The 15,032-nt window shown below is 40.9% G+C and overlaps 1 protein-coding gene across 3 annotated transcripts in view; it reads left to right on the plus strand.

The window, feature by feature from the left end:
* ARHGAP8 (Rho GTPase activating protein 8) overlaps positions 1-15,032 on the plus strand; it is a 349,789-nt gene that overhangs the window by 12,470 nt on the left and 322,287 nt on the right. For 2 of the 3 annotated variants that reach the window (XM_065403237.1, XM_065403246.1), the window contains exon 1: positions 6,405-6,604. In XM_065403237.1, the coding sequence (XP_065259309.1) occupies positions 6,474-6,604 (131 nt within the window). In that variant the 5' untranslated portion in view covers positions 6,405-6,473. Of the gene's footprint in view, positions 1-6,404; positions 6,605-15,032 lie in introns of those variants that run through there. The other variant, XM_065403254.1, reaches the window with a different exon arrangement.

Raw genomic sequence — 15,032 nt, forward strand, 5'->3', positions numbered from 1 at the left:
AAAGAGTCCAGATCTGGAATAGGAATTTAGGAATTCATGGCCTTTAAGTCCTATACTCCAACTGTTGTGCTAGACCACATTTCTCTACTTTAGTGCTCATAGAGCTTGTTCATTTATGCGCGTACAATAATTTTGTTTTTAAAAAGTGAAGAGTATTCTTATATCCCGAATCCTTGCTGTTTACTTGGTAGTGTCCCAATACGTTTTCTCACAGACACTAATAATGAGCCAGATCCTCATGTGGACTAAATTGATGTTGCCTGGTGGAAGTCAGTGGAGCTGCACTGACTTGGACCAATTGAGGAACACATCTAATATGTTTAAAGAGTGGCTGCAGTTATAAAAGTTAGTGCAAAATGGCAACATGACCCAGATTGTCTCATTTACTGACCTCAGTGGAGGGGATCTTTCACAGGCTCATTTTCTCCTGCTTGGCTTTAAGGGGGATGCCACCTGTGCAGCAAAGTCTCCCGCCCCCCCACCATGAGGAGGCAAAAGCCCCTCATGTGGGGCTGTACAGAGAGCTCCATGGAGTTATGGGAATAGAGCTGAGGTTAGAAAGTGATGAATCAGAGGACAGGCCACACTCTACAGTAGCACTTTATTGCTATCATAGGACAAGGACAAGGGAGCATTAAGGGGAGATTATCTTGAAAGAATTGATGAATTCAGAGTTATAGTGCTTCCCCTCCTCCCTCTTCATTCCACTCCCATTTCTTCCTGCCAAGCAGAGCTTTCTTTCCCCTTTCGTCTGCTGACTGCTTGTGGAACAAGATGCACTGTGCCTTTAAGAAGTGTGGTTTTTCAGAAGGCTAATTTCTTGGCTTTGGCATGTGTTGAGGCATGTTTTCAGTTTGGCTGTGTGATTTATAAAATCTAAAACTGCATTCGTTTAGTGGGGTTTGTAACTATTTTCTGTAAAGAGGTGGAGTTCAACTCTCTGTTATTTAGTTGCACTCAAAAGAATAATCAGCATTTCTAGGATAATTCTCCCCTCCCCTCAACTCCCCCTAAAACGTGGGGAAAATCAAAGGAAATCATATATTTTTATTAATTAAAAAGAGATCTTTCTCCAGTGCCAATATTTAATTAAAAAGACCCAGCAAATCTTAATGAAATAACTGACAGGGCAAATTCTGTTCTGAGTTATGTTCCCATACATTCATCAATATCACTGCTGTGTTCATTTTGTTGTCAGTGTGGTGGCATGCGTGGAACCGAGGGGATAATTTGGCCCAACACAGTTGCCAGCTTGCTTTATTTCACTGTGAGTCTCCTGATATTTGGAGTGTTTATTAAAGCCCCCGCTCCTGGAGTCATGTGAATAATATGAAAATCTCAGCTTGCTATTTTTTTTTTTAAATACGTTTCTGGCCCACTTGGTTGTCCAGAAAAGCTCGAAAATGTGACTCAGTTGTACCCGAAAAGCTCAAAAGCCAGAAGGCAAATAAAAAGAATCCAATATTTATTATTTTTAAACTAATCTCATGATTTTTTGGGGAGGGGGGGAACCTGACTCAAGATTTTTGAATCCTTGGGATTGGCAATACCATAATAATTAAAATACAGCATTCAAAGTAACATATTCTAGTAAGAATAGATACACTTTAGGGTTCTACTTAAATTATTTTTTTTAAACTATTTTCCATGCAGGGCCCTGGCACTGGACTGCAACAACAGTGCACACCACCTAGGACTGTCCACGTGTACTGGGAGACTAGACTCCCTTCAATAAACTCGCATAACTGTCATTACTCTATATCAAAGTTGTGGTCTTTTTAAATCCTGGTCCTGCAAGTGACTCATTGTGAACAGACCCCTGCACCCATACCAAGTCCCATTGACCTCATTAGGGTTTTGTGCAAGCTGTGGAATCCACCCATGCATAGTCACTGATTGGGTCCTCCTGGAGGGAAGAATAGGTTTCCAAAGATCAGATCAAGAAGAATGGCTGAGTGGCAGTGTTGTGTATAGTAGTTAGCATAGGAGACTGGACTCAAAGGGTCTGTTCCTGCTCTGCTACCATCTCACTGTGTGGTATTGGTCAAGTCACTTAACTTTTAGGCTACAGTCCCATGTGAGTTAAAAAGGGACAGTAATAGTTATCTGCTTCACGGCTGTGTGCTAGGATTGAATTAATTCATGTCTGTAAAGTACTTGGGGGGGCTTGACTCTATATAATTGCCAGGTGTTGTTATTTAAGATTCATTAATTATTCATTATGGAGCCATGGCAACTCCCCTCCCTTTCCTGTGTCACTAGTTGTTTTTGGTGATCTCATCCCAAAAACTTGTGCAATACTTAAGCCTTCAGAAAGTCCCTGCTATTTAAACCCTTTATTCTGAAGTGAGTGGTGGTTAGGGGCTGCTCTTTTAGTAAGAGGTTGCAGAGCAATGGCAGCTTTTATCTCTCAAAGGCTATGCCTATACTTACAGCAGCATGTAGTGTAGAGACACTGCACACCCAGCTAGCATGTGTATAAATAGTATAGACTGAGAGGTACGGCTTAGGTGAGTAAAGCATCCTACACACCTGAATGCCCAGAGAGCTTCTGCGTGGCTCTCTACATGCCAGGCAGTGCCTCCCACCTCTGTGCTGCTATTTTTAGCAGCGTAGTGTCCTGCTGCCGGAGCCTTTCCGCATGGCAAAGAAAGGATCCAGCAGTGAGGAAAGGCTCTGCCAGGGTGGAAGCAGTGGGGAAAGTCCCTGGCAGCAGGGAAAGGCCTGCTGCCAAAGCGTTTGCCCACTGCACGACCCTTTCGCTGCTGCTAGAGCCTTGCAAAGTACATGTGTAGTCCCTGTAGTCTACACATCACTGTTTAAGAGTAGATGCAGCCAAAGTCAGTCAGGGAGCACTGTTGCTCCTCCCCCCCCCCTCTCTTAACCATCCCTTCTTTCCTCTTTGCCCCTTACGCCAGGCAGCACTATGCTTTTCTGAGCATCATGGCCTAGCAGCCAGTGGTTAGAGTATGGGGCTGGGAATTAGAACTCTTGGGTTCTATTCACAAGTTTGCTCTGGCTCACTGTGTGATCTAGGGCTTTCCCCGTGTGCTTCATTTTAAATGGGTATAATACATTTTGCTTAATTCCCAGTGGTTTCAGGCTGAATTAGGACTTGTCTACATGGGGCTGTTAATGAGAAGTAAAGTAGGAGGCCAATTTAAAGCACACTAGCTACTCTGGTTTCACCAGGTAGACAAGCCCTTAGTTCATGCTTATAAAGTGATTGAGCTCTGTGAATGAAAGGTGCAATGTAAATTCTAAATACCTTTCTGTTGTTATGAATGTAGGCAGTCTTCATTGAAAGCAAAGTAGCTTATCTGCAAATCAACATTTGATCAGGTGGAGGCATAGATTCCACGTTAGTGGGAGGGAGAAGTTGGGTAAACAAACCCTGCCCACTTCTACTGAACAGAGAAAACTGTAGTGGAAGTAGAAATGATTCTCATCCCTTGTGGTTTGTTTTGTGTGTAACACAGACTTTGAATGTAGTAGTCAAAAGCAGAGGCCAGTTATTGAGACTGTTGGATAGAAGTGAGTGCAGTTCAGCTATTGATGTGGAATTTGAAGTGACAGAATGAGAGAGCTTTTTTCCTTCTGTTAGCAAGGTTCCAAGGTTTAGTGTGAAGCCCGGTACTGCTTTTTTTTTCAGCAGCACTTCCTATGGGCAGTTGAAAACATATCACAAGCACTGAGAGTACTCAAGTGAGCAAGTGGAGCATTCAAAAGAAGAAGAGCAATTAAGAGAGGAGTTTAAAAATGATCATTGCATTAAGAGAATTGTTAATATACAGGCATAACCAATGTGCAGTTGCAAGCTTTGCTGTGCTGTCAAGAAAGGAGAAGGAACTAAAATTTCAAGAAAGATTTAATCCAAATTTTGTAAAAACTATCGAGTTCACAACAGCTGAGAAGCAGTAAATGTTTCCTCCAAAGGAGACTAGAAACGAAACAAGGCAGAATTACATTAGCACAGATTAACCGGGTTATCAGCTAGTCATTTAATTAAACAGAGTAAATCCTTGCTTAGCTGAACCACCTCACCAGAAGAACTCTCCTTAATACAAATTATGTTCCCCAATTTCCCCCTTTGTTCATCCAGTTAAATTAAATGTCCATCCTATTTGAACAAACAGGGTTCTACTGTATCTATTTTAGGTCACTGATTTGTATGCTGTAGAAGCTATCTCATTGTTTAGAATACAGTGATATACTGTTGTGTGTGTTTTCCCTTTGCTGCCTTATATATAGTGGATTGTTGTTTGTTTGTTTGTTTTGTTTGAGGGGTTTAAACATTTGGAACAGAGTAGAAATAACCAAGTCTTTGTACAAAGGTGGGTTAGATTTAGACCTTTATCTTAAAAATGAATTTTTCATATTTCATACATTATGATGCCCATCTCCCATACTTCAAGTTTTTGGGTGGGAGGGGCAGCCAACAGAAAATTAAACCCAGTCTTCACTTGACCGTTAATATTAGCCCAAGATAAAATGTGTTTTTTTCCCCTGTGTGATCTGATCATCGCCCCCTCCCGCCCAAACAATATGCAAAGAGCTGAGCCAAATTTCAGGCTGCGGGGTGGAGGGGAAGAGGTAATAAATAAATCAATTCAGATTTTGACAATGCTTACAAATTATTGATTCAGATAAGGCATCTATGAATTTCAAAATCTGTTTTCACTCCTCTAATTTATATTAATTTGTTATTAAGGACATACATATACTTAGGCATGGCAGAATTTGAAGGATAATATCTGTTTATTTTTAAGCATTTTTTCTCTTTTTATTGTTTACAGTTGTAGGAAATTATGGGGGGAGTATCAGACAAAGGGCAGGTCAGGCAATAATTATTTAATGACCGTAGACATTGAGATTCAAAAAGTTAATGTTTGTAACCATTAAAACACAGATTGTCAACATCACATGTCAAAATATACAAAGTAAATATCCTTAAATCAAACTCTAATAAGTTCTCAAGTAGCATTTTTCTTTCTCCTGTACAATTTGATAAGTATCGATGAAAATATTTTTTCATCAGTTTGCGTGTGTATGGTGAAATTGATGTTTACTGACATTTGCTAATAAAAATCGAATCCTTCCAAGCCTACATATACTCAAAATGTATTCACAGATCTAGGCAGCTGACTTTCATATACAAGAAAAACAAATGAAACAAATAATTATAAATGTTCTGTGCAATTTTATCCCACAAGAAGGTCCAAATTCTGATACTGTTATGCTGAATAGTATCTTACTCTGCGAGTAGTCCTTTTGGTTTAAGTTGGGCTGTTTGCTGAGTAATCTGTTACTAATATGAATCTGGCCCCAAGTGTTGTGTAATGCTCACCTGATGCCTGTCCAACCTGATGCTATATTACAAGCTATTCTCTTTTTAGAAATCTCGTTACAAAGGTCGGTCAGTACTTAATTGATAAGGAAAACATTTGTGATTTGAAACAGAATCTTGGTGCAACAAGTCAAACATTGGCTAGAAACTTCCACCATCATTTTCATAAATATTACAGTGTCAGAGAGAGCAGGATGTTCTTCCCTTTGAAGATAACTGAGCTGGGGCTTTTGTTGAGACTAGACATGCCCCGGATTGTGAAGCTGTTATTTCAGTTAAAAAACATTAATAAATCCCAAATAGTTAATCCTCTTGTTCACTCTATTTAACCTCTGAAGTTCCTCAAAATGAAAGCACCAGCTTCTACTTTTTAGTCTGTATTCATTTTTCTTTCTTTTTTTTAATACTCTCACTCTTGTGGCTTATCAGACGCTTTCAGTTTAAACAGCCTCTGAGGCAAACAGTAGGTTTGTGCCGTGTGTGTGTGTGTGTGTGCGCGCGTACGTGAATGTGTTTGTGTGTGTGTGTGTAAGTGTCGTAACGTGGCGGGGCATAGGCAGTTATGAAACTTTCCAATAAAGTCTCAGTGCGTCAGTATTGGTTGGTTGTTGTTTTTTTCCGTTGCCCTCTGATTTCATTTCCAGTTATGAGTGAAGAGAGAGGGCTGGGGGGAAAAAAACTCAAAAAACCAGTTGACTGATGAAAGCAGCAATTCCCATGACAGGTGGAGCATGCAGCATGTTGAATGAGACTCTTCATTTTTGGTGCACCGGGACGGGGGAAGGGGAAATCTTTCCACTTTGGGCAGCTGCTGGTTAAAAGGGGCCCCAGCAAACTGTTAAAGCAGCAGCAAGAAGTTTGGCTTTAATTCTTTAAAAGGACTGGAGAAATTATTAACCACAGTTTATGACGTCACAGTTGATCTGATTAAAGGTTTGTTTTCTTGCTGGCAGAGGTGTGCTCTGTAGAGACTGGTTCTCTCTTCTTTTTTTTTTTTAAGTTTCTTTTTTGAACAACAAACGGAGAGAACTGCTCGCATTGCTGCTGCTGCTGCTCCAGCTGCGTGTGTGTGTGTGTAAAAAGGATGGTGTATCTGTAGCTGCCACGCACAAACACACATTTGACCATGAGGACTCTTCGCAGGTTGAAGTTCATGAGTTCGCCCAGCCTCAGTGATCTGGGCAAGAGAGAGCAGGCAGCCTTGGATGAGCGGGGGACCCAGCAGCGACGGGCCTGCTCCAACGCTACCTGGAACAGGTAAGGTCTTGCTCGATGCACTTCCTCACCTGGAGCTTCTAAGCTCTCCGACAGCAGCTGGCATGCTTAATTCCACAATTACAATCTCTTTCTCTTTTTCGCAGTCTGGGATAGTTTGTTCCTAACAGTGCTTTATTTCAGGAACGTAACAACACATTGGCTTTTGCATTAATGTATTACATGTAACAGAGACATGTTTAGTAACAGACAGGAGCAACTCTTTGAGGCTGCTGTTAACCTTTCTCTGAATGCTGACAGAAAAATAAGTCTTGCCCTCCTGAAGATGGTTCAACCTATGCTTCATTCTGACAGGAACTTTTTTCAAAGCACCAACATACAAATATGTTCTTATACCTTGCTAGACATTTTAGTTCAAGGTTGATTTGGTTTTGTTTAAAAGTGTGTCTGTGTATATTCTGCTTTGCTGTGCTTTCTGTATGTTTTGGAAGGGGGAAAAATAATCCATCAGGCTTACTTTTTTCTGTGTATGATTTCTATGTCTATCAGTGTTTGTCAAAATAGATAGTGGAACATTTTCAAGTAACTTAGGGGAACATTTTCCAAAGTGAGTGACTTAGGCATTTAAGAGCCTAAGTCCCATTGACTTTAATTGAGACATTGACTGCTAGGTGCCTAAGGCACCGATTAAAAAAAGTATTTAGGTGCCTAACTCCCATTAATATCAGGGTGCCTAAACACCTTTAAAAAAGCTGGCCTTAAGTCAATTTTTTGAAAATAGGACTTAGGCGCTTTGGAAAATGTTACTGATAGGTATTTTTAAAAAGCACTGAGATATATTTACAGCAAGAGAGAAATCACTGGAGTGGCCAGGAGAACAAATTTCCTAATAGGATTGTGCCATTGTGCAAAAAAAGATTCCAAGAAACCACATCATCTATCACTATGACTGTGCCATTATTTATTTATTTATTTATTTATTTCTTATAAATTCTTTAAGTACGAGCAGCTTGTTAGGTATTATAACAATACAAGACACAACGGAGACACTGTCCCAGCCCTGAGAAGTTTGCAGCTTAAATAATACAAGTATGCACGGGGAGATCCAGATGACGGTGCTAATTCAAGATTTGCCACCCTTACTCGTGTTGAGTAGTACTTCACTTGGCTACTTGTCCCACGGGAATCAGTAAGGCTGCTTGCAGAGTAAAGGCTGCTCGGTGTGAGTCAGGATGACAGAATAGGGTCCTCAGAACTTTTTCATAATGGTGTGCTGACAGCTTTCACTGGCCGAGATTAGCATTTATGGGCCTCCTGGGAGAAGCGAGTTGTCAGGACGGATTTGAACGGAGAGGGGGTGGCTGCCTGGCATAGTGGGATAGGGAGGGTTTAGGGGACGGTATGGAAGGGGTCTCATGGTGCTGCATGAGCACTGAGAAAAGTGCTGCATGAGCACTGTTCACATTCGCTGTCTCTACTGTTGGTGCAAAACACAGTCCAGGAACTGGTCAGATAAGAGCGGGTTATTTATTTATTTTTGAATTTGGAAAAGGTGGGGACAGTTATGATCAATGGGTATTTCCCATCTGTCTGTGGGAGACTTGTTAGATCTTCTGTGCATTTAATTAATCACGCATCACGTATTGTTTAAACCATGCATGTGTGAGCAATCTCTTTACTGGTTTGTGAACTCGGTGACTGACCTTTCCTTTTTGCCACGAGGTCATCTTTCCCTTCACTGTGAATACACTGGCACACTGAACTTCCATAGCACGCATCTTTGAAATCCCTCTGGAGAAGCCCCACACTGCTTAATTTTGCAAACAGAGTGAGCATCAGTGTATGTGTGCCAATGTGCTCTGAAGTCATGATAAATATTACAAAACTGATTTTTAGAGACTGCAGCCTAAGTGCAGGCCCTGCATTTCATAGTAAATAATAGAAGGCCCTCTCTGCAGCAAAACAAGGGGATAAACGTAGCTCTTTCTTGCACTTAATGCAGCTCATATCCTGTCTTGGCTTTAAGGATCTCAGTACCTTAGCAGATACTTTACACACTCTGTAAAATTTATCTTCATCATTTCATCTCCGGACAATTGAGGCTTCAATAATGGGTTAGCTATTCATACTTTGAAACAATTATCTGAAATCTGGTTAAGATTTTCAGATGTGACACAAAAAAAGTGCAAGATTTTGAAAAGTGACCCTTGACTTTGGGTGACTCAAAGTTTAGGTGCCCAACTTTAAAAAGGGGCCTGATTTTCAGAGTGCAGGTGTTCAGCACTCTCTGAAATGCAGGACTCAGGAACTTTTTTAAGGCGTCTCCAGTTGGGCACCTAAGCTTTGGGTCACCCAGAATCACTGGTCACTTTTGAAAACCTTTGCCATGCATGTGTTTTGTTTTGTTTTTGTTTGGTTCCTTGGGTTTGGTTTGGTTGTTTTCTGTAAAACAAAAGTGGCTTGTTAACAAAAACATTTCTAAGTACTGTCCTCAAACATTATCCTTTGGCTTATGTACTGCCTTCCTTATAGGAGAACGATTTCTGCTATTTCAATCAGTGTACTATTAAACATTCTTGCTAATCAGGGGAGTGATAAGAAGCACCAGAAATGCCTTCCATTCTCATCAAGCCAGAATCTATTATGTTTAAATATTAGTTGCCATTTTCCCCTTAATTTTAGCAGCTGTGCTTGGGTGGCGGTTTGTGGGTGTGTGTTTGCAAGAGGCTTTGAGCCTGATTCAGTAAAGCTGATGCAAGGAGGTGTGAAATACAACCCCTCAGAATGCCCCTGCTCCAGCCAAGCCCATTGCTCATGAGAGGATACTCATCCTTCGGGAGGACAGGCAATGACCCTGTCTCTGCCCTGTGTCAGAGTACTGTGGGAGGCCACATTTCATTTTTCCAAGGTTCCCTATAACAGTAGTTCTCAAACTGTTGTACTGGTGACCCCTTTCACACAGCAAGCCTCTGAGTGTGACCCCCCTAATAAATTAAAAACACTTTTTTATATATTTAACACCATTATAAATGCTGGAGGCAAAGCAGGGTTTGGGGTGGAGGCTGACAGCTCGCGACCCCCCAGGCAATAACCTGGCGACCCCCTGAGAGGTCCCGACCCCCGGTTTGAGAATCTCTGCCCTATAAGCTTTGCCAGTGAAAGTTTTGGAAGAGAGCCACTCAAGTCAGTGCTCTCTCTAGTCAGCCTCACCACACACCTTTTTCTGGCTGTGTCACACACTGTTGAGCCCATGCTGCCCCCTCCAGAAGTAGAGTTGTGGCTACTTCATGTGCCAAAATGAGCTGTCCGGCAAAGTTTCCTTCACTAAGTCTTCTGTGTTGATATCCGCTTAAGCCCTTGGGATTGTATTTATGACAGGGTGAATTCTGCCCTTTGTAGCTAGGTGAGGGCAAATTACAGGAGACTGGGTTCCATTTCTGTCATTGCCCAGCTCCCCGCTGGCACATTGCATTCTTAGCAAGGTTTCTTCCTCTGCAGGGATGTTCCTTCATCTCCGCAGCTACAGTACTGTAAAACAGCATGAAACTGTCAAATCAAATGGAAGTAAACCATTGTTGAGCTTCTGCCTACTACTACGTAAATTAGACTTTGTGGGCACAGCCTCTTCTGTCCCTCTTTTCCATGAACCCCAAAAGCAGTGTGTACCAACTCACCAGCCAACGCATGTTCACTAGCAACTAGAAGCAGCATAATTGAACAATACAACTTCATTAGAGCTCACAAAATTTGCATTGGATTAAAATAATTTAGGTTCTTTTACAGGCATTGTCTTCAACTGCTTATTTGCTGCTGCAGCAGTAAATAGGGCTGAATACTGACTAAACCGATTGGACTGAGAAACCCAAGGTTTATAATCTTTATCATCTGATAGCCAAGGGGGCCCCTCTGAGGGCAAAGGAAATCCAAAGAGAGGTTTTCTTTGACTGAGCTGGCACTGACTGCCTAATCAGTGGTTCGTACTGGCTGGATTCTGCCATGGAAAAGCCTATAGTGAAATGAACATATATTCTCCTTGGTGTTAGGGAAAAAAGGGAAAATGAAGAAGTAGGAGGTAGTGAATAAAATAAGCTAAAATATAAGGAGGAGGAGGAGATGTTTCTTACAATAATGAAATCAACGGTAAATCCAAGATGAGAAACATGATTAGGAACAATCTGAACTAGTTTTTACAGGAATATAGTATGCATAGTAGCTTGCCATTAAGTAGTGCTCAGTGGAGGGGGCAATGTTTCATCTTGAATTAAAAATCCCTGTCCTTTCAGATTACAGCAGGGCTTTCCTAATGAAAGAAACTTTGAAATGTGTCAAACTGAAAGGTACTGAGCTTTCACTTTTGTTAGGACATTTTTCCCTTTCCCACATTGGCTAATTATTCAGAGATACAGTATTTGTATTGATTTAGCTCCTTCTTCCCAGACCTTCTCAATGGGATCCACTTTTGAGAGAGAGTTTGGTTTGAACACAGGAACAAATGGGAGACAAAAACTCCTTACTTCTACTCCTGACTCCGACACTAACTCTTTTTGTTACACTTCGGGGAAGCTACTTAACCCTCTGTGCCTCAATTTCCCTATCTGCAAAAGAGGGATAATAATGTTCATCTCCCTCACAACTGGGTTTACAGTTGATGCAGTTAATGAATGAATGGTTGTAAAGCACTTCGAAGACTTTGTGTTTTAATAAATTTATTTATTTTCATTAAATGTTTGACAAACAACTTAATTTCAGTCTATGGGTGTTTGCAAATTGTTCACTTTGGGCACAATTTTCAGAAGTACCAAAGTGACTTAGAAGCTCAGAAGTGATTTAGGCACTTAGAAGCTTAAGTTCCCTTGATTTTTAGTGAGATTCACATGGTACAGTTTCTGTTCCCTGATTGTTTGACTGGAACTTTTTGAATAGGAGAATTACAAATAGCAATTACCGAATACTTGGGTGTACTCTCACATACCCTTCTTTGCATATGAGTTCGGTATTTATTTACAGACTAGCAATTACCCAAAAATGTGCATAAACAAAAACTCATTTACACATCTTTGTTTGGAAATATCAAGTGAAAAGGGTGGTGGTCAAAATGAACAGGTGGTCAAATTTCAAACTAAAGTTAATCAGTAGAGCTGGATGAGAAATAGTTCTCCCGTCTGTGAATATTTTCAAGAGTTAGACATTTTTTCCTATATCGAATCAGGATGAAAACTCGAAATCTTGAAAATATTCAAAACCTGAAAAATCAGTTTTATTTTGAGTCAATCAAAATGTTTTGTTTTGATAATTTCTAAATATTTCATTTTCAGTTTGGCTGTTTTTTCTTTGATTCTCTTTTTTCCCCAGACCAATTAGTTTAAATTTTTAAACAAAAAGTTGTGTAATACCAGAAATATCTCAACCTTTTTTCCAGTCAGAAAATTTGGTAAACCCGACCCTGTTGTACAGACAGTTTCACTTGTGATGAATTGGCATTTTTCAACAAAAACATAATTCATAGGAAAAATTCCTTACCAGCTCTTTTTTTTTTTGAGCCCAGGTTTGCAGTAGTTCCTCAGCTTGACGTACAACTTTTGCCCATTGGAAAGAGAGGTGTTTAATCTTAACTACATCTGGTTTTAAAACAATACGAATTATAGATTTAGGATGATATTTTCAGATTTGCTGAGCACCCATTGAATCAGTGAGCAGCTGTGGGTGCTCAGTAACTCTGAGAATAAATCCTGTCCTGTCAGAGAGCCATTCAACAGCCCATGTGCAATGAGTTTGTTTGGTCTCAGGCTAGTTACACAGTGGCCAGGAGTCCATATCTTTTAAAAAACACCCCTTCTGCCTTGGTGCTAATTACAATGCGGGTTAGGAGCCTCCGCAGAGAATCAAACAGTGAATAGGCTAGAACGATACTCTTAACCTCTTTGGGGTCCCTTTACTTTAAGGCATAGTGTTGGGGAAGCCGACCCTGCTCTTGTTTAATAAGAGATTAGTTCATCCCTAGTTATAGAATACAAAGTGCCATGCCCTTGCCTTTCTGAGGAAATCGATTGGGCAAACAGTAGAACATAGGTGCTCTCCTCATAGGTGTGAGGTAGAACGTCCACTCAGCTGATTTTACCGTTGTTCTTGTGAGTTCATTCTCCCTTTCAGTTAGTGTTCTTTTGGCATTCTACTGCAGTCTGTGGTAACTGTGGGATGTATAAATATGAGAGATCAGTGCAGCCTTTGGCAAGTCTCCCAAACAGGCCAGCATGGGCTTCCTGTCAAAAACATTCCTATCTTCAGCAGCTCACAGCCATGCTGCTTCTTTGCCTTTTGTGATAGGTCTTCACTGCCATGGTGTATTTGAATGTGTTAATTCTCAGGAAATGCTTGATTAGTCTTTTGTTTTGGAAACAAATAATTTTAAATTGTCACAAGAGCTTATTTTGAAAAAGTGACAGGTGGACAGCTTTGGAGAGCCATGTTACACTATCTTTACATTCACCTTTGTTCAAGTTTCATTTCTTATAGTACAGTATCTTTTTACACATGCATATACTTTTGTGTGTAGGTCAGCTTCAGATTGTGTTTTTTATATTCTAACAAAGGCTAGGGCATTAGGGGAAATATTTGTATTTTCAGCATAGAATGTAATCTCCAAACTACAGGGAAACCAGTAACAAGTACATTTCTGTCTTGTTACTTGCATGCTTACCTGCATTGCATATCCACCTATTAAACCCAACAAGTAATCTAGATTTGGTGTTCTCCAGCCTTTTCATTCATTTTGTATGACGATGTCTGTACTATAGGTGCTACAGTAGCACAGCTACAGCTCTGTAGCTAAGCCTCTGTAGCACCGTAGGAAGAGGTTTTTCTGTCACTGTAGGTAATCTGCCTCTCCAGATGGTAGTGGTTAAGTTGATGGAAACATTGTCAGCTGTGCATGTCTATTTCAGGGGTTAGGTCAGCATAATTGTGGTGCTCAAGACTGTGAATTTTTCACACCCTGAGTTCCATAGCTATGTCAATATAACTTCTTAAGTATAGACTTGTCCTAAGAAAGAGCCCCGCTTACTGACCTACCTTTTTTCTCAACCCTCTCTCCCATCTCCCATTTCTGGATTCACAAACTGTTTGATTCTGCAGATACAGGAAGGGCTCCTTAAACCATTGGTGGCTCATCATGACTCACAGTTTGAGGAAACAGTGACTTAGGCTAATTAGTCTGGTACTTCATAGAAGCCAGCTAGCAGTTGAAGAGAGAGAGAACGCAGTCCTCCTACTGTACCCAGATTAGACAGTGCTACGCTACCACACTAATTTACAGAGCTCCACATATAACACTGGGAGGCTTTCAGTTCTTATAAAATAAAATAAAATAAAAAATAAATAAAATGTATAACTTGCTGCAGTTATGAAAAACAAGCTGCTTGCTGCCGATTCAGCCCTGTCATGAAAATAGCTTAAGCTTTTTAGGGACTCAGGATGTCTACTCCTCTACTGCAGTCTTGACATGTTACAAATTTCTACTCTTCTCATAGGTAACTGGAAACCTCAATCCTCCGATCCCCTAATACCCCCCACAAGCACTCTCTCGGTTCTGGACACATTACTGGTCCTATATTCCAGGGGTCGGCAACCTTTCAGAAGTGGTGTGCTGAGTCTTCATTTATTCACTCTAATTTAAGGTTTTGCGTGCCAGTAATACATTTTAATGTTTTTAGAAGGTGTCTTTCTATAAGTCTATAATATATAACTAAACTATTGTTGTATGTAAAGTAAATAAGATTTTTAAAAGGTTTAAGAAACTTAATTTAAAATTAAATTAAAATACAGAGCCCCCCAGACCGGTGGCCAGGACCCGGGCAGTGTGAGTGCCACTGAAAATCAGCTCATGTGCCGTTTTTGGCACGCATGCCATAGGTTGCCTACCCCTGCTATATTCTTTGCCCTCTGCCCACATCCAGCCCTCCTCGGGGGTGGGAATCCAGCCCTCCATCCCAGCTTTCATGGCATAGGAGTGTCAGGTGGGGGACTGGATGAAGACAAGTTCACCCAATGAATCATCTGTCTTTTCAGAAGCAGGAGAGAGCAGGGAGCAGGGGAGACATGAGATCAAATGGCTATGCAGAGGGAGTGCAGATCTCCTTTAACTAGCCATGGCCCAACCACAACTGGAGGGGCCAATTCAGACTTCCCAGCTCCTGCTCTTCTTGTGATGTGGATACTTTTGTCCATTACGAACTGAACTGAGATCATCAACTTATGTCACCTAGGTCACCAAACGCCTATCAGATGGTAAAGACATGATCATTACTAGCCTGGATTTTATTCATACTGATGACAGACTGTGTGCGTGCATTTGTGTGTGTGTGTGTGTGTGTGTGAGTGAGTGTGAAGCTGAAGTAAATTGCAGTAGTCAGTGGAGCTACACTGATTTACACCAACTGAGGAACTGTCCCATCAATCCATACGTATGTGCAGT

The sequence above is a fragment of the Emys orbicularis genome, chromosome 1 (assembly GCF_028017835.1).
Source record: "Emys orbicularis isolate rEmyOrb1 chromosome 1, rEmyOrb1.hap1, whole genome shotgun sequence".
Taxonomy (NCBI): Eukaryota; Metazoa; Chordata; order Testudines; family Emydidae; genus Emys; species Emys orbicularis.